The sequence below is a fragment of the Cydia pomonella genome, chromosome 22 (assembly GCF_033807575.1).
Source record: "Cydia pomonella isolate Wapato2018A chromosome 22, ilCydPomo1, whole genome shotgun sequence".
NCBI classification, from domain to species: domain Eukaryota; kingdom Metazoa; phylum Arthropoda; class Insecta; order Lepidoptera; family Tortricidae; genus Cydia; species Cydia pomonella.
Window position 1 is genome coordinate 7,390,948 of NC_084724.1, and position 21,737 is coordinate 7,412,684.

The 21,737-nt window shown below is 37.1% G+C and overlaps 1 protein-coding gene across 1 annotated transcript in view; it reads left to right on the forward strand.

The window, feature by feature from the left end:
- Window positions 1-21,737, forward strand: part of LOC133530168 (sodium-dependent noradrenaline transporter-like) — a 78,012-nt gene that overhangs the window by 18,507 nt on the left and 37,768 nt on the right. The window contains exons 2-5 of the mRNA XM_061868027.1: window positions 14,198-14,591; window positions 16,997-17,058; window positions 17,872-17,970; window positions 18,409-18,568. Of these exons, the coding sequence (XP_061724011.1) occupies window positions 14,540-14,591; window positions 16,997-17,058; window positions 17,872-17,970; window positions 18,409-18,568 (373 nt within the window). The 5' untranslated portion in view covers window positions 14,198-14,539. The remainder of the gene's footprint in view (window positions 1-14,197; window positions 14,592-16,996; window positions 17,059-17,871; window positions 17,971-18,408; window positions 18,569-21,737) is intronic.

Genomic DNA, 21,737 nt, shown 5'->3' on the forward strand with positions numbered 1-21,737 from the left:
GTCTGCTCGTTTGCCTGCTCATAAGAAACATATAGATTTCCTTTGTTACAAAAAAATGCTAGCTTCGCCTTAACACCTTCGTCTATGCGTCCAATGATGGCGTTCCTTGCGTCACTCACTCAGTTATCTCCTAATACCCAACCACACAACTTACAGGTACAAAAAATATTCGAAAATCGCGATTTTTTTTAATTTGAAATGGGACTATACTCTTCTCTTGAATGTCTGAAGGTTGTTTCGGTCCGGAAATACCGCATCCGACAATATTCGGAAAGAAGTTTCTGGAGAATCCCCATCCATGTGAAGAGGTAAAGTTGTGGTTCAAAATGTCTTCATAGTTCTTACCTAAGATCACACAGATAAGATTACTTCGAAAAATCACGCATGTCTGCGTGAGTTCCGAGGAGTGACTATAAGTATTGTAACCAACAATAAACTTTACTAGTACTTTTGTAGATACCAATAAACGTTGCAGAAAGGATTTTATGAAAAATACAAAATAAAACAAACCAATCGTGTATTATTTGTTTCCTTTAGATTCTTACGTAGGTAATACATGAAGGAGGTGGTCGGCCTATTCTTAATTTTACTTACCTACGTAGGGGTGGAAGAAGGTAAAAACTGGCTGAAATCGTCTTGCGTAACAAATGGCTGTTACAAAAATGTAGAAAAGATATACATTTGAGATAGAGTTAAAAAGTAAATCACGATAAATTATAAATGCTATTGTAATCATCTAGATACATCACTCGCTGTTAACTAATAAAAAATCTTAATCTTATTCAGTTCACTTCCTTAGCAAAGATATTACACATAACATATATTTATACACCTATCTACAGCTACGACGTACGGTTCGAAGTGGACCTAAGGGGTGCAGTGTGATAACGGCCGTAAGTTAGGGCCATGCTACATTAACCACGGCTGACGGGGCTAAGGCTGCTGTTCATGAGCATAGCTCGGACAGATGTGCGCAAAACAGTGTGTTTTTTAATGAATTTCTATTGTGGCAACCCACAAAAGTTTGCGCCTTTTCAATAGAACTAACTAATCTACAATATTTTGAACAAAATATGTATTGTCTGAGAATTGATATTTTATTTTTTTGTTGTTTGGTAAACATTTATTATGTTACTAAAATTGTTCGAACGATTGATCAAGCAAATTTTTTAAGCAGTGTTTATATAGAAATTATTCTTTGTTAAATGCAGTTCTCCCCACCCCCTAAAAATAAAACTTGTAACTAAATGTATGCACCTCCCCCTCCTGCCACAGTGACAGTATGAAAGTCGTATCGTTATATTTTGCCACTTTTACAAGGTTCAAGTGGCACAAAAAAAAATCTACGACTATCCAAGTCACCCGCGTACCGTGAATGGCGGCCCTAAGGCCGGCGCTTAGCGGGCGTTTGTCGGATAATGAACAGCCCTGTCAAATTAGTCGTCTTGCGCTCACCGCTGTTCTTATCGTCTACGCGAGTGCGTAGCTAACTAGCGAGAATTGGGTCTCTATTTCTTTTTTTTATATTATAGGAACATTATTATAGGAATATTATTTTTCTCACTGCACCCACATTCAAGCATTTCTGTTTTGCCCTATGGTTCACTGGTAGAGAATGCCTTAAGACCTTAAGTCCACCATTTGTACTTATTTTTATTGTGAAATAAAGTTTAAATAAAATAATAAGTAAAATAAATACGAGTATAGGACATTATTACACAAATTGACTAAGTCTCACGGTAAGCTCAATAAGGCTTGTGTAGAGGGTACTTAGACAACGATATATATATAATATACATATAAATATTTATAAATACTTAAATACATAGAAAATACCCATGACTCAGGAATAAATATCCGTGCTCATCACACAAATAAAAGCCCTTACCAGGATTTGAACCCGGGTCCATTGGCTTCATAGGTAGGGTCACTACCCACTAGGCCAGACAGGGCGTCGAAACGGGTCTCTATTGTTTCCCATAAAGTTTTAGATCATTATGTATTGTTTGTCCGCATTTTTGTTAGTCATAATTTGGTTTTTCTCAGAAACGCGTTACTTTTCAGGATTGGCATGAAACAAATCTAACCTAACCTATCTATAGGATATTATAAGCTTACGAAAATCCTGAAAGTTAACGGTTTCAGAATTATGACTAATGATAATCTGACTATCATATTTAAAGCATTTTCCACTCAAAGATTCTTATAGGAATATTTAAAATAAGCATTATTAATAATATATCATAACCTGAATACATTTGTGAAGAAATTCAAAGGATGTGAAATCCCCAATCCGCATTGGGCTAGCATGGGGACTATTGCCCAAGCCCTCTCGAGCATGAGAGGAGGCCTGTGCCAAGCAGTGGGACTTGTATTGACTGAATTATTATTTATTATTAATAATATATCACTTATTAATTAGACATGCAGAAGTCCAATGAAGCCTATGTCAATTAAGATCTTGACATGTTTTTTGACTGAATTTTGAAAGTGGAGAAATTACTTTCTTGGGTGAGACTTGAACTCACGGCCTCTGGATCGATACTCCAGCGCTCTGCCATCTGAGCCACCAAGACCTCATCCATAGGCAGCAAATTTTCCACCATATGGGTCTAGGGGACCCTACCTATGCTGCCTGCCTGCCTGCCTGTTTGCTGCCTATGGATGAGGTCTTGGTGGCTCAGATGGCAGAGCGCTGGAGTATCGATACGGAGGCCGTGAGTTCAAGTCTCACCCAAGACAGTAATTTTTCCACTTTTAAATTTATTCTAAGCTTAATAGCATCGTTCCCAGACGTTTCTGCTTGTTAATAATTAATTTATGTTTTGACTGTTTGCTAAATTGAAATTTCTGAGATGTTTTCCTGTAGTAATTGGCAACATCGGAGACTTTTCCTTAGTACAATGTTAGCCTATGCTCGGCACGCGCCTCAGAATAACATCTCAGATAAAGTCTTATACGTCCGCAGCCTCACTTGCTATGAAATCAGCGGCTCAGACATCTGATATAGCTCAGAATATTTACTTACTTTACTTATCTTTCTACAAATTACACGTGAACTTGTTACTGCGATGAGCAAAACCGCGCAAGAAAAACTTAAATACTGCCAAACATTTCTCCACAGTAGTACTTGTTTTATGATCGAGGACTAAGGTAATATTTTTATCCAACTGTGGGAAACCGAATAGAAATTGGACATACCCTGGATATAACTGGCCAAGTGAGTGTCGGGCCACACATAATAGAGGGTTCTGAACCTTTATATGACATGAAAAAACATACAAGCATAAGGATCGTAATGGCACTAATAAAAAGAGATTTTTTTTTTGTAAAAAACTCATAAATGGCTTAACCATATTTAAAACAATTTTCGTGGTAACTATATTTTCTCAAGCTTATTCAAAATTTTAATACACCCGCTTCAAAAGTTAAAGGAAAGACATATTTTTTGGATTTGTATTGGATATGGTTCAAAAGTATGTTAACTTCATTTTTACAAAAAAAAAACTTTTAGTGATACTTGTACAATAGTAGTTGATGTATAAAAACTAAAAAGTTATATTTGGGGTTGGTGCAATGGCTCCTATGAAACTCCATATAATATTGACCACCACTGACTATAATATGTATACATACATATATGTTGGTATCTTCGTTCAACACCGGGAAGGGAGTCGGTATTTGCACTATTTCCCCTCTGCCGAAGCACATGCCCAACTGGGCATAGCGCGATGCGTGTTGTGACTCGTCCGTACATAAAAAGAGATCGAAGTGTGCAAGATTTGTCTTCGACGTAAATATGTCATTTTTTATGTATGTGTCGTCATTACAGATTGGATTTTGTATGTAGTGAGTGAGAAGTGCGACTGTGTGCAAGTTTCCCTCCGCAAAAAATTACAGAACAATTTGTACGGCACGATATCGCTTGTGCTCCTCCCTTCCGACGTGTCGGAAGCCAGTGTTGCCGGTGTATGTTTGCGCAACGATTTTTACTGTAGCACCGATAATACTGAGTCGATTTCGACGAAATATCAGTCGATTCATTTTTGTATATAGCTCAAGTAAAATTGGATACTTAAATACATATTTAATCGATTCCGAAACAGACAGAAGAGTCGGACTCGCCCACCGAGAGTTCCGTACTTTTTACTATTTGTTGTTATAGCGGCAAGAGAAATACATCAGTGAAAATTTCAACTGTCTAGCTATCACAGTTCATGAGATACAGCCTGGTGATAGACGGACGGACGGACGGACAGCGGAGTCTTAGTAATAGGGTCCCGTTTTACCCTTTGGGTACGGACCCCTAAAAGAGATGAACGAATCCACCATAAACCAATTACATTTTATTCGTCCATTTTCAATACCTACTTATGCCTGTTAGTTCACTTTTAACGAAATTAAAAGAAAAACGCTTGCCCAACAAAAGTTTAATTTAATAAAGGTATTGGGAAACCTTTTAAAGTTATTTCATCGCTGTTGTTTACTTTCACGATCTCATTGTGCGGTTTGGAGATCCGACGGGAGATAAAAGAAACTTGGTTAGCTTTATTATCTTCTAAATGAAACAATGACCTATTTTGTTTGAGAACGGGACAAGTAGGTATTAGGTACACAATTTTAGGAGTGTTTGTCAAAACAGCACTAACCTTTCTTCGAAAGTCGGAATCCGCACAATGGATTCGGCCAGGGCACAATTCTTCCACGGATATGAAATTCACGAGGGTCGCGGAGCACCACACAAGCGTCTCAGTGCATGTTTCTTTTCGTCTGTGATCATAGATGTCAACTAATTAGAGGGCCACGGGGGCAGGTTGTAGGGAGGGGAGGGGAATCTGCATATATTATATGTGTCGGCGGCCGATCGTAACATCAGGCAGATCTGGATTTTCCAGGCATACTTATTGTGAAACGTGAAAATCTTAATTTGTTCCCTGAGTCGACGGAGCCCTGCTGCGGGGCTCCTATTTCTAAACAGTTTGCCCTGGACATCTGAAGCAATCTAATAAACCTATCCTACCTATCTATTAATGTGACTACCGTCAAAACGTTACACAGGAACATTACGATCTGCCTAATCATACGATCGGCCGCCGACGTATATTATAGATACTCTAACAAAATATAGACAGGATATTGAACATATTTTATCTTCTGTATTTATAAATAAAACAATCCCGTGAATTAGAAATCGACAGACAAAAATTCCTCAATCAAAGTATACATTTAAGGTAAAAAAGCGGCCAAGTGCGAGTCGGACTCGCCCATGAAGGGTTCCGTACCATTTATGACGTATTAAAAAAAACTACTTACTACCCAGCAAACATTTTTGGTGAAAATAACGATAAAATCACCTATTATAGGTCGCAAATCTGACAGTGACCAAAATGAGTTACCTCGAATCGACGTGGAATCCACCTGGATTTCACCAAAGTGGGGAAAAAAAGCACGTGCCGGCTACGTCGATTCCACGTAATTTTAGTAATTGTGACCTAATGGTTACTACATAGGTAATGTTTGCGACGTGGATTGGACGTCGCCACGACGTGTAATGTGGTTGCAATGTACAAAATTAGTAAGACTTACTATTTTTCAACATGATTTCAACGTGTTTTTTACCATTTAATTACCAAGAAAGGTTATTTTTTTATGAGATAGCATGAAGAGAAAGAGACAAATATATTACGAGAGTATTTTCTTTCCGCTCACAATCAAAATGTCTAACGAAAAATCAATCTTAAGTTTTGTAACGAGAATGGCGGCCATTACTTGGCGTAAAATAATTATCTAGGTCGATTACGCAGGAATTATACGATGAAATCTTGTGCGCTGAAAATTTTCTCGTGCAGTATGTTAGGTTTTTATTCAAAACTACTGATGGGCTTTCGAAATACTTAAGTATTAATTTTATTTAAGCTCATAAGTAGTATGTATTGCTTGTAATTGGGGATCGTAAATTTGTGTTCGGAGTTTGTAAATATATTAAATTGACTCTATTTTTTTTTTCGTATAAATGAAATTAAAAGTGCTGTTAGATTTTATTGTTCTAGGTATTACAACATACCAAAATTTTGCAATTTGCAATAACAAGACCTAATTATAACAAAACAAAATGTCGGCTCGACTAAAAAGTTAAGTTTACCTAAAAATACGACGTACTGGTATTTAAGGAAATTTTACGTAATATATACTCAATTCTTCGACCTAATGGTGCAGAGTTACCGTTTAAGGTCGAAGCGACCGCCATCACAACGTCGCTTTGACCGCGTACCGCGAGGCGAGCGCAATCGTATTCAGTATTTGTTTGACATCGCGGGCGTAGGCGGTGTGCTTACGACATAGACATATATATTACTTCGTAAAGACTGGCCTTACGAGCACTACGAATGGGGCTAATACATAGGTGTCAAAATCGCATTTAGTTACACCCCTGCACTCAGTCGTCTGGCGAATTGCGCAGTGGAAACGCGTCACGTATAGCCATTCCCAATTTAAAAAAAGCGGCCAAGTGCGAGTCGGACTCGCCCATGAAGGGTTCCGTACCATTTATGACGTATTAAAAAAACTACTTACTAGATCTCGTTCAAAACAATTTTCGGTGGAAGTTTGCATGGTATTGTATGTCATATATTTTTTTTAGATTTTTCGTTCTGTTATTTTAGAAGTTACAGGGGGGGGGGGGGGACACAATTTTTTTCACTTTGGAAGTGTCTCTCGCAGAAAACTATTCAGTTTAGAAAAAAATGATATTAGAAACCTAAATATCATTTTTGAAGACCTATCCATAGATACCCCACAAGTATGGGTTTGACGAAAAAAAAAAATTTTTTTTTTTAATTTTATGACGTATTGAAAAAAAACTACTGTCTAGATCTCGTTCAAACCAATTTTCGGTGGAAGTTTGCATGGCAATGTATATCATATATTTTTTTTAGATTTTTCATTCTGTTATTTTAGAAGTTACGGGGGGTGGGGGGGGACACACATTTTACCACTTTGGAAGTGTCTCTCGCGCAAACTATTCAGCTTAGAAAAAAATGATATTAGAAACCTCAATATCATATTTAAAGACCTATCCATAGATACCCCACACGTATGGGTTAGATGAAAAAAGATTTTTTGAGTTTCAGTTCTAAGTATGGGGAACCCCCAAAATTTATTGTTTTTTTTTCTATTTTTGTATAAACATCCTAATGCGGTTCATAGAATACATCTACTTACCAAGTTTGAACAGTATAGCTCTTATAGTAGTTATAGTTTCGGAAAAAAGTGGCGGTGACATAATCGGACAGACGGACGGACATGACGAATCTATAAGGGTTCCGTTGTTTGCCATTTGGCTACGGAACCCTAAAAATGCCTAATTGTCTTGTGAAATTCTGTAAAAACTATAACAGGTAAATCATATCAAATTTTGTTTCATATTGACCTTGCGCGGCGCGAGACGCGATGCGGCGGTACACAGACACATATTAAAGTAGACTGCACTCTCGCCTCCAAAAATCGAGCCTAGCGAGATAGTTCGAGGGAGACTTCTACTATTACCATATTTATTAAAATACATAAATGTCATTTTTATTGGTTAGGTAGGTTAGGCTAGTTTATTGACTCACGAATAGTCCTTCTAAATGTTGACATTTAGTGAAAATCAAGCTTCTTTGGTTATGAAGTATTTTGTATGTAATTAAAACATAATGTATTTATCAATCACATTTTAATATGTTTTAATTACCACTTATCCCTACTCAATATTCTTAAGTGAAGTTAATAAATAAATAAATAATTTCAGACCAAGTTGATCCATAGCTTGTTAGTTACAGAGTATCGTAATACTTAACTATCTATGTTAGTTGAACAATACAAAAAACAAAAATAAAATAATAGAAAAAACTTAAACTAAATATATTACACGATATAATAATATGATATCAATTGACAGGGGCAAGCAAGGCAAACTATCTCTGAAGTAGAGACTTGTCCCTGCTAATTACATCTTCAACCCAGAAGCGAATGAGAGGAGAGTCGAGGCGCTCCGCCAACGCCCTTAGAAGGTCGTAATAAACTAGCACGGTAAAATCTATAATAATAACATTTATATTAATAAAAATAGCAGCATGGCTTGTTTAGCTGTGGGTGGCAACGAACATTTATTCAGTTGTCACTTCATCGTCGCCCTAAAGAAAAAGGGACTAAAGCACCAATTACATCCACACTTCCCGATAACGGGCCCGAAATCAGTCCCGATTTCGGGCCTGATAATCGTTTTCTGTTTCACGGAATATTAGCACATCGTTAACGATATTTGAAATGTAAACAATACTTTGTTTCTAACTGTCTAAAATGTTCAATGTTTGATATTCTTGCACAGGAACCATTTTTTTACATTTCAAATATTGTAAACGATGTGCTGATATTTGGTGAAATGGAAAAATATTCTTTCTCCTCCCGGAAATTGATAAAGTGTGGATATAATTGGCACTTAAGGTCTCCCTAGACTCCCTCGAGCCATTTTTCTAGGCACGTTTTTTGGAGGCGAGAGTGCAGTCTACTTTCGCGTATGTCTATGGCCTATTGTATCTTTGCTGTGACCATCGGCCACGTAGTTTACTCAGTATACAACAGATGACGCTGTGTTTTGCTTAACGAGACTTTTCGGTCGGAATTGTTTGCATGGCCTTATCTTTACTTTTTTAGATCTATGGCTTACGATCAGAAGTGCCAAGGGTAAATATTACGCACACAGGTTCCCCAATTGGAAAGTTATATGTGAAAATTAAGATTTTGAAACTTTTACGAGTCATTAGTGATAATTATTTTAACTGATTGTATGCTTAGTTTAAACATATCTGCGTACTTAACGCATCTACGCAATATAGTTACCAAAACATTTATTTCTAATTGACTCTAATTTGGTTTTAGGTATTTATTGTTGCAAAAATGATATATAAGATAGTGGCCACCCATTACTGAAAGGGAATGGAAATAACGCTTTGCCCTTAGGCGTGGGAGGCGTTAAAAAAAAGAGACATACCGTCTACGTTGAAAATCAACTCAATACTTGATATAGTACTTAAATCCATATCTAACAAAGTTTTTTGTAAACAATAGCTTATCTTACCTTGATACCAAAACTTGCCTTGGCCCATAGGCTCTATAAAAAGACATCGTCAGTTTTCAGAAGTGCTCGTCCATCTTTTGGCAATTTAAATCCGTGTTCAGTCAGTAAAACTAACAAGTCGTTTAGAGATGACTTGGTGTCTGCAGGTGAGAGCAGTCTTCATTTCTAATGAACTCATCTCCAGAGTTAAGAGGAATTCCTAGTTGCGATTTTTCCATACAAACGCTCTCGACTGATTCCTCCCTGGATTTTCAACCTAGAGCAGTGATTTTTTCAAATAAGATCAATATCATCAATATCTGTGCCGCTATGTTTTGCTTTTTTGGATTATTTTATTTTAAAGAAAGATACAGCGCCTCGAAAATCGCAAAAACGGCTCAATTGAATTGGCTGTAAAAAAAGGCATAGTATACAAATATGACAAAAAATATCCAAAAAATCAAAACATAGCGGCATAGATTATTTCTTCCTCTTGCAGTTTCCAAAATTTCATAAAGATTGATTGCGTTTTGGAGGAGGAAACAGTCGAGAGCGAAACCTCGATTTTTGAGTTTTTTGCGTGTGAATTTTAGTCCGAGCTGCAGTTGTCCTTATCGCACGAATTAGAGGCGGAGACAGTTTCTAAATATACGTACACAGAAGGAATAGTGATGGGCATAACATGTTAATGGTTAAAATGAGAAAAAATACACCAACAACCAACAGTCTGCCAACAGTCGATCGCCGTAATATAACCAAAATACCACGTAGTTCTAAGAAAAGGGTGCATGCCATGTGTTTTCACACTCTTTAATGTAACAACTATAATGTACCATAGTTTCGTAATAAATATTTATATTCTATTCTATTCTAAAATGTACCCGTAATGGCCTGTCACTTCAAACCGTTTTTTTGTATTTTTTTACATTGCAGGTCATGTAGTGCTTATGTTTAGTTATGTTTACTATTAAAGGCCTGTAAACAAAGCTAAGTAGGATAATAGTTACAACCTGCTTATTTTGATTAAAACATCATAAATACCCATTAACAATTTGATTGTCTTGCATTGCTCACACTTGTGCGTCACAAGTAAACCACTAAATAGCAAATTTACATACGGGCCATTTTGAAATGCGGCGGTTCAACGATTAAGGTATGTTGGGGTAATACCGGATGTGGGTGAAGAACGTAGCAAATTCATTTCTCCCTAATTTGGCTTTCAATTACGCTACTTGGCAGTTTATTGTAGAACCGTACACAGTTGCCCTTAAAAGAGTTTTTGATCTTTTGCAGCCGTGTGGTTGGCACTGCTAGTTTGTCCTTGTTTCTGGTATTGATGTTATGTATGTCACAGTTTCTTTTGAACTTTTCTCTATATTATGGACATATACAATATTATCATAAATGTATTGGGAGTATACAGTCAATATATTAATCTCCTTGAACTTATTTCTAAGCGAATCTCTAGCACTCATTTTATATATTGAACGTATGGCGCGCTTTTGCAGTACAAAAATGGCGTTAACATCAGCAGCACTACCCCAAAGCAAGATACCGTATGACATGATACTATGAAAGTAGGCAAAGTATACCAGTCTAGCTGTCTTTTCATCTGTTAAGTGACGTATTTTACATACCTGGGGTACGCCCATCGAAACCAGTGACCCAGGAGATCGTTCTCCATTCACGTCCACTCTTTGTATTCTCCCATTTAAATAAGATTCCAACAAATTCAGCGCTCTTCCTCTAACTCCATAGAAATAAAGTTTCTTAAGGAGTGTTTCGTCACAAGAAATCAAACAAAAAACTAACATGTATACCGCCGAATTAGACCTAATATTATGTAGTACGAAAGTACCTACATATACGGATGCATATGTAGATGTTAACGCACACATATATAATTAGTTTCGGATACAAAATAGAGATAGCACTTCGAAATTAGTTTCCTTAAAATGCTTCAAGAGGGCTCTCTTTTCCTATATATTTTATTCTATTACTTTACTCTTTGCATACGATCCTTACATTTTATCCAAAAAAAAGATTGTATATCAACTATATATATAATTGCAATATTTTACCGTCAAAATCGCAATTGTTAACACATTGTTTACTTATTAAATTGCCTTATGATATAAGTATCAAAGTTTGAGAGCCACAATTTTACCAAATTTTTGTATCAGGGTTAAGATTGGATACAAAAATACGAAAAATAGAACATTCGATGACAACTTTTAAATTTGTATTGTTGGCTGCAATTTACATACGTCGGAGAAGGCTAAACACCGGACCTATTCTTTGTGATACCTTATTCTCTTTCCATTTAAACCAACTTTTATTCACCATCCGATGTTATCCCTTGATGGCAAAACACTCGTTACCCTAAAAAAAGTATGTTTCATCTTTACACGTGTACAAAACTAAAACCTTTATATATTGAAGATTACCAAAATTCAGGCTGAATCTACGGTTATTATTTAACGATTTGCTCCGTACTTCAAGAATCTGACACGATCTAGAAAAAAAAAATCACGAGTTCTCTCAATTGGTCCCAAAATTGTCCGGCATTATCCCAACCTACCTTACCCAGATTGTCATTGCGATACGTTCTTCAATAAGACGGCACAAGTTTAGCCCCATCGTATTACTACTACTATTTAGATTGTAGGTTAACCATACCTACTTACAAAATTTCACAACACACCATCATCACACCCAACTTATTGTCACGGATAGGTACGACGACCGAAGCAAGGACATCATTCTTTTTTGTAGTCTTTATCTGAATTAATTAATAGATACAGTATAATATAATAAATAAATAATCAATATAAATAAATATTATAGGACATTATTACTCAAATTGACAAGTACCACAGTAAGCTCAATAAGGCTTGTGTTGAGGGTACTTAGACAACGATATATATAATATATAATAGTACATTACGATACAAGTGCGAAAAATAGGAAATTCGAAACGAGTGGCGATAAATTAAAACACGACCGAAGGGAGTGTTTTAAATCGACACGAGTTGCGAATTACCTATTCGCACATGTATCGTACAACGTTTTACAGTACATATGGCCCTTTAAATGTTCGACACAGTAACGTAATATGCTACTTCTCGCACTAGTGCTATAAAGTAGCCCCATATGTACTGTAAATATTTATAAATACTTAAATAGACAGAAAACACCCATGACTCGGGAACAAAATATCCATGCTCATCACACGAATATATGCCCTTGCCAGGATTTGAACCCGGGACCATCAGCTTCGTAGGCAGGATCACTACCCACTAGGCCAAACTGGTCGTCAAAATAATAATTAAAAACAATATTATGTGATAACATCAAAAACAACTTATGTCGGGCAGCGCAGGATGAATTCCGGCCGGCGAGCCGGCAATGTCAACGGAACGGCGCGCAATGAGCGGGCGCTCGCGTCTCGCATCTGTGTGCGCGCACTCACACTTAGATAGCTCCCGCTCCCGCCCACCGCAGCGCGACAGAAACATAGCTTCAAAAATTCGAGATTTGAAAAGTTGCTCAGCTAGGAATTGCTCTTAATTTTCCGATTCTTTGTTTGCACCGATTTCACTTCCATCTGTCATCTCATCTATATTATCAGATATTTTATTTCCTAATTCATTATAATACGAATGCATATAATCAAGATCTTTGCCTGTGTGTGTTATTGAAACGGTATCAGTATCAGTAGATTGACACAAAGTTGGAAATCCATCAAAACTGGATTTAGAAGGTAATTCACACTTTTGTTCTTCTTTTAATATTTCACTTTGAATTTTCATATTAGCCTTACACTTACTATAGTAACTGCTGGAATGTCTATATTTTTTTTGTCTTTGGCCATTGTAAATCCAACACTACTTTTGATTTAAAAACGAAATAACTATTGGGTAAACGCGTCCTATTTTACCGAGAAATGACTTATTTGTGACTAAAACAAACATGACCTGAAGTCGCCTCGCAAACTTCTACTTATTAGTTATTTTTTAGGGTTAATTTGACTATTAGGTTATCTTAATGAAACCTTATGGTATTTTTAGTACCTTACAAGTGTTTATAACTTTATAGTCTCAATTTGGTATCTATGGAAGGTAATATTTACTACGAAATTGGTAGCAAAAGCTACTTAAATCATCGACCTAAAGGTCCCCAGTATAAGAAATAATTACATCGCATATACACCTTATATGCACCTAGAAGTAATAATTAACTATTTGTCGAGTTTCGAAGTTAATTTTACCTTATATTTTGCTCATTCTCAACCTTTAAGTTTCTGACCTTATGGTGTTTTGATTAAGGGAAATTTACGTTTTAATGGCTCTATATTTTTACCCGGAAGTATAAATGTACGATATGTGAATATATGTGGTGCGTATGATGTAATTTTTACCTAAATTAGTAATATATTCTAGAACCTGGGAAAAAGCACTTAGAATGTTTGCTGGGTAGATCTCGTTCAAACCAATTTTCGGTGGAAGTTTACATGGTAACGTATATCATATATTTTTTTTAGATTTTTCATTCCGTTATTTTAGAAGTTATAGGGGGGGGGGGGGTACACATTTTTTCACTTTGGATGTGTCTCTCGCGCAAACTTTTCAGTTTAGAAAAAAATGATATTAGAAACCTCAATATCATTTTTAAAGACCTATCCATAGATACCCCACACGTATGGGTTTGATGAAAAAAGATTTTTCGAGTTTCAGTTCTAAGTATGAGGAACACCCAAAAAATTTTTTTTCTATTTTGTGTAAAAATCTTAATGCGGTTCATAGAATACATCTACTTACCAAGTCTGAACAGTATGACTCTTATAGTTTCGGAAAAAAGTGGCTGTGACATAATCGGACCGACAGACGGACATGACGAATCTATAAGGGTTCCGTTTTTTGCCATTTGGCTACGGAACCCTAAAAAAGATGATTTAATTATATATCCATTAGTATTTATTTCGTGAATAGTTTTATATAGTGATATCGTTGAAATATTCTCAATTACAAAGCCTGCGCCTAACAAACAATTGGAAATAAATGTCATGTTTTCATGTTTTTGATCCTAAATTTGTTTCAGCTGTAGAATGAGGGCCAGAGGAGAGTAGCAGGCGGCATGGCGGGCATGCCAGTGCTGGGTAACAGCGTTGGAGACCTGCACCCGAGAGGTAAGGAATATACAGCTCCAGGTGTATAATCCAGGTATAGAGTAGCAGGCATGGCGGGCATGCCAGTGCTGGGTAACAGCGTTGGAGACCTGCTCCCGAGAGGTAAGGAATATACAGATCCAGGTGTATAATCCAGGTGTAGAGTAGCAGGCATGGCGGGCATGCCAGTGCTGGCTAACAGCTTTGGAGACCTGCACCTGAGAGGGTAGGAATATAGAGCTCCAGGTGTATAATCCAGGTATAGAGTAGCAGGCATGGCGGGCATGCCAGTGCTGGGTAACAGCGTTGGAGACCTGCACCCGAGAGGTAAGGAATATACAGCTCCAGGTGTATAATCCAAGTGTCGAGTAGCAGGCATGGCGGGCTACCAGTGCTGGGTAACTGCGAGGTACACCTGAACCCGAGAGGTAAGTAAACAGCTCCAGGTGTATATTCCAGGTGTAGTGTAGCAGGCGTGGTGGGCATGCAAATGATGGGTAACAATGTTTGAGACCTGCACTGCATCCGAGAGGTAAGCAATATCCAGGTGTAGAGTAGCAGGCATGCCATGTGTATGTTGTTGGGGTCTGTAATAATTTACAGATGTGAAGTTACGGAATGTTTCCAAAAAGTTCGAACGGTTCAAGGTAATTTCAGGGAAGTTTTACAAAAAACAAGGAAAACTTTCAGTATGAAAATGGAAAATTTCGATTCCCATAAACTATGAGAAGTTTCCGACGGGACATCAATAATCATTATCATAACGGTTATTATAGCGTGATTAGAATATAATTCCATAACGAAATCCTTAACATTCGGGCCGATTCGAAGAATGATTGAGACACGTTTAAGATCTTGGAAAGATCTTTAAAAGATCGATAACCAAACGACATGTCAAAATTGACGTTTATTTCGATTCCGCTGTGATCCGAATAAGATCTATCAACGATATTTCTAACGTCAAAGTGCCATTGGTTGTTCGAATCGAGTTGCTTCTGTCAATTATACGACATACAAACGATATCTAAATCAGAACTTACCGTTATCGTATTTCATTCTTCGAATCGGGCCGATTTAATCTGTAACTTTGCCTATAATTGGCAATACCTACATCGTTATTTTAATGCGTTTACGATACAAAAAAAGTAAGTAATATAAATATTTTGGTACTCTCGAAGCTTTGACATCGTAATTACAGCTGATTCAAAAAGCGATCCTCTTCAACTGACATCTCTCGACCTTCCCTGTAAATCAAATAAAAAAACCTTTTACCACCATATATTTTCTTTATAACCCAATCAAACACCAATTGTATTTAATTAGTAATAAGGTTGATATTGTAGTAACGAGGTTCGATAAGATAGGAGGTTGCGTTAGTAAGCTTTGTGCTGGTGAGGTGAGGTCCTAAGCAAATAATGCTTGATCAAATGCCCGCATCAAGGATTTTTAGTTAATTGAACATGTAAATATGTTTGTATAGTGATACAGCAGAGATGTGAAAAATAGTTTATAAAAAGTATTTAAATACAAAATACAAATACTTCCTTGATATACTATTTTAAATGCAAAATACAAATTACTTATATATTTTCAAAGTGCTTTTTACACAACACAAATACTTTGCGATAAGGGCTTGTGCACAAATCACGCGTTTTTTCGTCTACTTTTTGACTCCCCCCGGTGATATTTGGTGAGGTTCTTGGCTAAATTTCGGATTGGTTTTAAGTGATGCTTTTTAATGGTCAATTTTTAAAAGCATTAATTTAGATTCATATTGAATTACAGCCCGTTTATACTTCTCGTTGGTTGGTGAAAACGTCTAATTTGTGTTTCACCAGGGCAGAAACCTCTCGTGCCTTGAAACCCTCACAACGCTCAAGATTCCACTTTTTTAACCACTCGCTATGCTTGTGGTCATGTGCGGTGTTACTAAACGGATTCAATGTTAAAATGATGAGATAATTGCGAGGATTGCAACTCCTACCTACATTACCTACTAAAAAGTATTTTGTACTTTGAAAATAGAAAATATGTCGCAAACACTATTTCAAATAAAATACAAATACTTTTATTTAAATACAAAATACAAATTAGGTATTTAGCATTTTGTATTTGCATTTTAAATACAACTATTTAAAATAAGTCACATCTCTGGATACAGTACAGGCGAATTCAAGAAGTTGTCGCCAATGGAATGCTCATGGGTTGTTTTTAAAAAATAATGAAGGATGAAGACATCTAGGCAAAAGCAATCGAATGGCATGTCGCCATCAAATGTTTGTCAAAATTCCCTAAAAAACCTCAGCAGGGAGTTTATTCCACACCTGGACTACCAAAATTGAGTGTACTGATATGTACTTAATATTTTTAACTTATACATACTTATAAATCTCATGATACCGCCAAGTAGTTAAAAGGTCATGGAGTCCACCATAGGGGCATTCCATGAGCTGTCTCGTACATACGCATTTTGTTTCGCATATTAACATTTTTTTTAAACGCCTATACTTGTAAATTTTCAGAATACTCGCGTATATTATACTGGAAATAAACTGATGTTAGAAATTATCTACAATTACGTGGAATGCTCTCATTTCTCATCACACATATTTTGGCGCGGTTGCACAGACGCGTGCGGCGGATATTACCTACAATGGCACCAGCGCCAGCTAGTGGCTGCCCTTATAAGTACCTACTCTAAGTCCATGTGTTTACTTTGATCATTGTTTCAGATACCAGTAACAGGTCGTCCAGCAGTGGCTCTCGCCGGGGCTCCTCGCCTCAACAAGCTCAGGTATGCAGTATGTTGACTCATCACCCTGTATATATCCCACAGGCACAGAAGCCCATGAAAAAAATATGGGAAATTCTTTATCTGCCTTTCTATTGCTCGAATGTGCAAGAGCAATAGAGACAGTAGAGAAGCAGATAATGAAATTTTGGTTTTTGCTTTTCGCGGTCATCATCATTGGCCATAGCATATTTGCAGATGATAGTTGCAGCGACTAAGGAGGTATTTTGAGGAAGTAGTCTTCAGCCTACATCGACTGCGATGACTGTATAGACCGATGGTTGATCGGCTTTTCATGCCGTATCGATCACAGATGTGACTTGTCTCCTGGGGTGGTCCAGCATCTTTGCGAGTTCGGTTTTGCTTGAGTTGGTCCAACCAGAGCTCGTCTTCCTTTGCCATGCCTTCCCGCAGGTTACGACACCTTTTTTCGGTAGGCCCCTTCCTTTTATTGTACAAGAGGGTTTTTTGCACATAAAAGAGAGTCATATGTATATTTTATCGTAGACTGTACTTTTCTTTAAAAAAAAAAGCAATGTACATGTTTTGTGGGTCTAATCTTGCAAGTTAAATTTACCCACTTCCCGGTTTACGATGAAGCTCAAAATTTGAATACATATGTAAGTAGGGTGACTATGCAATATTATGGTACCATCGAGCTGATCTGATGATAGAGACAGGAGGTGGCCTTAGGAACTCTGTGATAAAACAACGGAATCTAAATGTGTTTGGAGTTGTTAGTATTTGGAAAGAAAAGTACAGTCAGCAATAAAAGCTTGTATCAAAAATAATTGGCATAAACTTATGGTTTCACAGGAGATCGATGGCGATGGTGATCGGGACCCGGACCTCATCAGCTCGCCGCCCCCGAGACAGTACGACCGTGACTTCCATAATGCCAAGATTCCTACCATGGTAAGTTTTCTCCGTCATCAGGGAATGCATACCAGTTATAACCGTAACCGGATATAACTTTTTTTTTTTTTTTTTTGTTTTTTTTTTTTTTGTTTATGCTATTGTATACTTAGTTTGTCAATAAATGTATTCTATTATATTCTATTCTATTTTATCAAAATTACATAACCGGTTTTTGAAAGTCGAAAAGTTATTTATATTATTCACGGTTATTTATTTCTGGAATTTCCCCCTATATTCTGTTAAACGGTTACAAAATCACGCCATTTTTAGTTATGTTTATAATTGTTGCATTTGTGTTTTATTTCCAATCGTCTTTATTATTCCACGCGCCAGAGTTACGTGTTTAGATATACAAAGTCTATAGTTAGTGTGTAGTAAGTATATCTGTTTCAATCAATATTTCGTATATATAAAAATAATTACCCGCTCGCCCAGGCCACGCTCAGCAGCAGCGGGATAATCACGCACACCGCCCCATCGTACGAGGAGCAGCGAGCCAGCCCCGCTTTGCTAAGTCGAGCTGGTGGCACTCCAGGGGGGAGGAGCGTCCGTGATGACGGCTACTGTTCGGCTGGAAGCACACCACGGGCTCTGGGTAAGCTTACTTTGCTTTATGTCGAGTATTATTCAGCGTAGAGCCATATGTAGAGCCATCGTACAAGGAGTGGCTGAAGCGTTTGCGAAGATGTCCGTTGATTCGAGCAAACTGCTTTCGTATGTCCGGATGTTCTCCTCTACTGGTCGTAATTCTCAACCGTTTCTCGTAAAAATTTTGTAAGCACGTTCAGTAGTTAGATATAACTTTTCTGTCGTTTTGTTTTTTGGAAAATGTTTATAATGGTGGAAATAGCATAAAGGATTTAAAAGCCAAATGGATCTATGGCAATTAAGATCATTGTAAATTCGCTGTGATAATGAATTCTACGAAGTAGTTTTAATGTTTACATTTTTAAGTCGCGCTGTACGAATCGTCGACGATCCCAAACTCACAAGCGGTATTGAACCTTTAAGTCTAAGGAGAGACTTTGCCTCCTTGTGTGTGTTCTACCGCTTGTACAATGGGCTGTGCTCTGAAGAATTGTTTGACATGATGCCAACGGCCGCTTTCTATCACCGCACCGCTCGCCGTCGGCAGGGTGTTCATCCTCACACCCTAGAACCTAAATGGTCGCGTACTGTGCGGTTTAAGAGGAATTTCCTCCCGCGAACGCTTAGGCTGTGGAATGAGCTTCCTGCCGAGGTTTTCCCGAGGGGCTACAGTATGGTGTTCTTCAAAAAAGGAGTGTACAGGTTTTTAAAGGGTCGGCAACGCGCATGTAATGCCTCTGGTGTTGCAGGCGTCCATAGGCTACGGTGACGGCTTACCATCATTCGGGCCGTATGCTTGTTTGCCACCGTCGTGGTATAAAAAAAAATAAGTTGATCGCGAGGTCTACAGCTCACAGAGCCTCTATTAATAATTATTTAGAGTAGAACACATGTACTTTTAGAATCAACAAGCCACGTGAACATCAATAAACTCTCAATAAGTATACGAACATATTTCAAAGGTACAAGTTGGAAAATATCAATAAATGATTAACTAAGTATTATCAATCATTATATCTATGTACATCACTCATAATTCTCATAAAATCCGATAAAAACAAATTCTTATTAATCTCTAATCGTAATTTATGAAAAAAATCTCGAAGATTGAAAACTCCACGAGATCCCAAGGGGGCGGTTTGACAGGTCGGCAGAAATCTAAAATCATTGATATTATACATACACCGATCAAAAAAGGTTCGATGCGACAAAAAAAACTACCACCTAAAACTAAATTTTTTAAGACATTAAGAAATAAGTTGATGTAAGGAAAGGGTAACTATAGGAAAACGACAACTAACCGAAAATTTAATATGTATAGGGATGACAGGTACAACGACAAAATACGTAATCGTTTCCCCCCATACACTATTTAAGTTTCGAATGGTGTTTTTAGTAATAGTTGTCACTCACTTTGTACCAAAAAAAGTATGTCAGAGTTGGTACAAACCTTGAGTACATTTTTAAAATGCGAGTGCATATTTTATCATTCCAATTAGTTTCCAAGCTTTTTTATGGAATGAGTTTTCCTTCACCGTTATATATTGTACTAACTAAAATATTTAGTGTTATTTTTCACACTATTCTTACTAAGTACAGTCAGCATCAAAAGTAGCGGATCAAACAAGGTGTCAAAAGTATCTATATTCATTCATTATTCTGTAACAGTTTAACAAAAAGTGATAGTTCTATACTTATGTAGAACAATTATTAAGACTGTAAATTATATACTTTAGAACGTACATTTTAGAGATTTATCTATATTTGGAAAAGCTACGGTGACTGCTTACCATCAGGCGGGCCGTATGCTTGTTTGCCACCGTCGTGGTATAAAAAAAAAGCTATCCGGAATATGAGATACTTTTTGCACGGTGTTTCATCCGCTACTATTGATGCTGACTGTACTACATATTTTTCATACTAAGTAATGATACATAAATACATATTTTAAAGGTGCCTATCAAATAAAATAGGAACAAGAAATCACAGGTTTGAACATATGAAGCTACATAGTACTCTTTCACCGATATTACCGGTTGAGATTTTCATGCAATAATTTTCCTCGCGCCCTTGACTATCGGAACAAATGGTACGGTTGAGCGGATATTCCGATTGCATCGGACGAAAAATACTTCTCCGCAAAACGCGAAACGAAACGTTATTGAAGACATCAATTAGGGATTTTAGGGATCCTCAGGCCCTCAATACACGGAGCGTAAGCGTATCGTAAAAACGTTACAAGTACGAGACGAGTTTAGAGTACCAAGCGTCGCGTAAGCGTAATCGTTTTATAAGTGAAATCTAATTGAAATATATAATATTTAGATTTTTTACATTGTCATTTTCTATCTTAGTATTATTATTGTGTTTTCACTTCTTCTTAAAGTACCTGTTCACTAAACTACCTGTACCAATTTCTCCGGAGGAATCGCTGAATCCTGAGTCACAGGCTTTGTCCTAGTTCAGGAAACAGAGGCTCAATCCAAATGGAACTGTTACAAACCTAAAATAAGTTTATTTTGTAATTTAATGTAAGCCTCACATTTTGTATTAGGTTTCAAGTAAATAAAGATTTTTTCCTACTCCTCAACTGTTATCTGTCATTTATGCATTCATTTACACGAATATAAGAACATACATAAAAGATTTCAAGAAAAGTCTATATTGTCTATTCCTCATAAAAGCTCTTGTGCCTTTATACGCTATAACGTTACTGCGATTAATGGCTACCAACCTAACAAAATCAAAACGAATACGGTTTTAAACTAAGTGCATTGATGCCAACTTACAAAATATTCATTTGGTTGCATAGTAAAAATAATTACTTCATAAGTCAGAAACACGCATGTGACACCCGTAATATAACAACACCCATAGACTACGAAGACCGCTTAGCGTTGCTTGTTAGTCTCCGTAGGCAGCGGTGGCCAAAATTGAGAAAAAACTGTCCAAAAAATTAATTTAGCAAGTAGCAAGTACCAGGGCCTCATGAGTTACGAGGAGGTGTCGCCGACCGGCCGGCCGCGGCCCGGGGCGGGCCGGGCGCGTAACAAGGTATGCTCGCGCGTCTTGGCTATATACTTTTGCTGTAATTTGTTTACCTAAATTAAGATTTATTTTTGTTGACTCGTAGGAAAAATATTGTATGCAACGTTGTATAAGTAGGTCAAAAAATT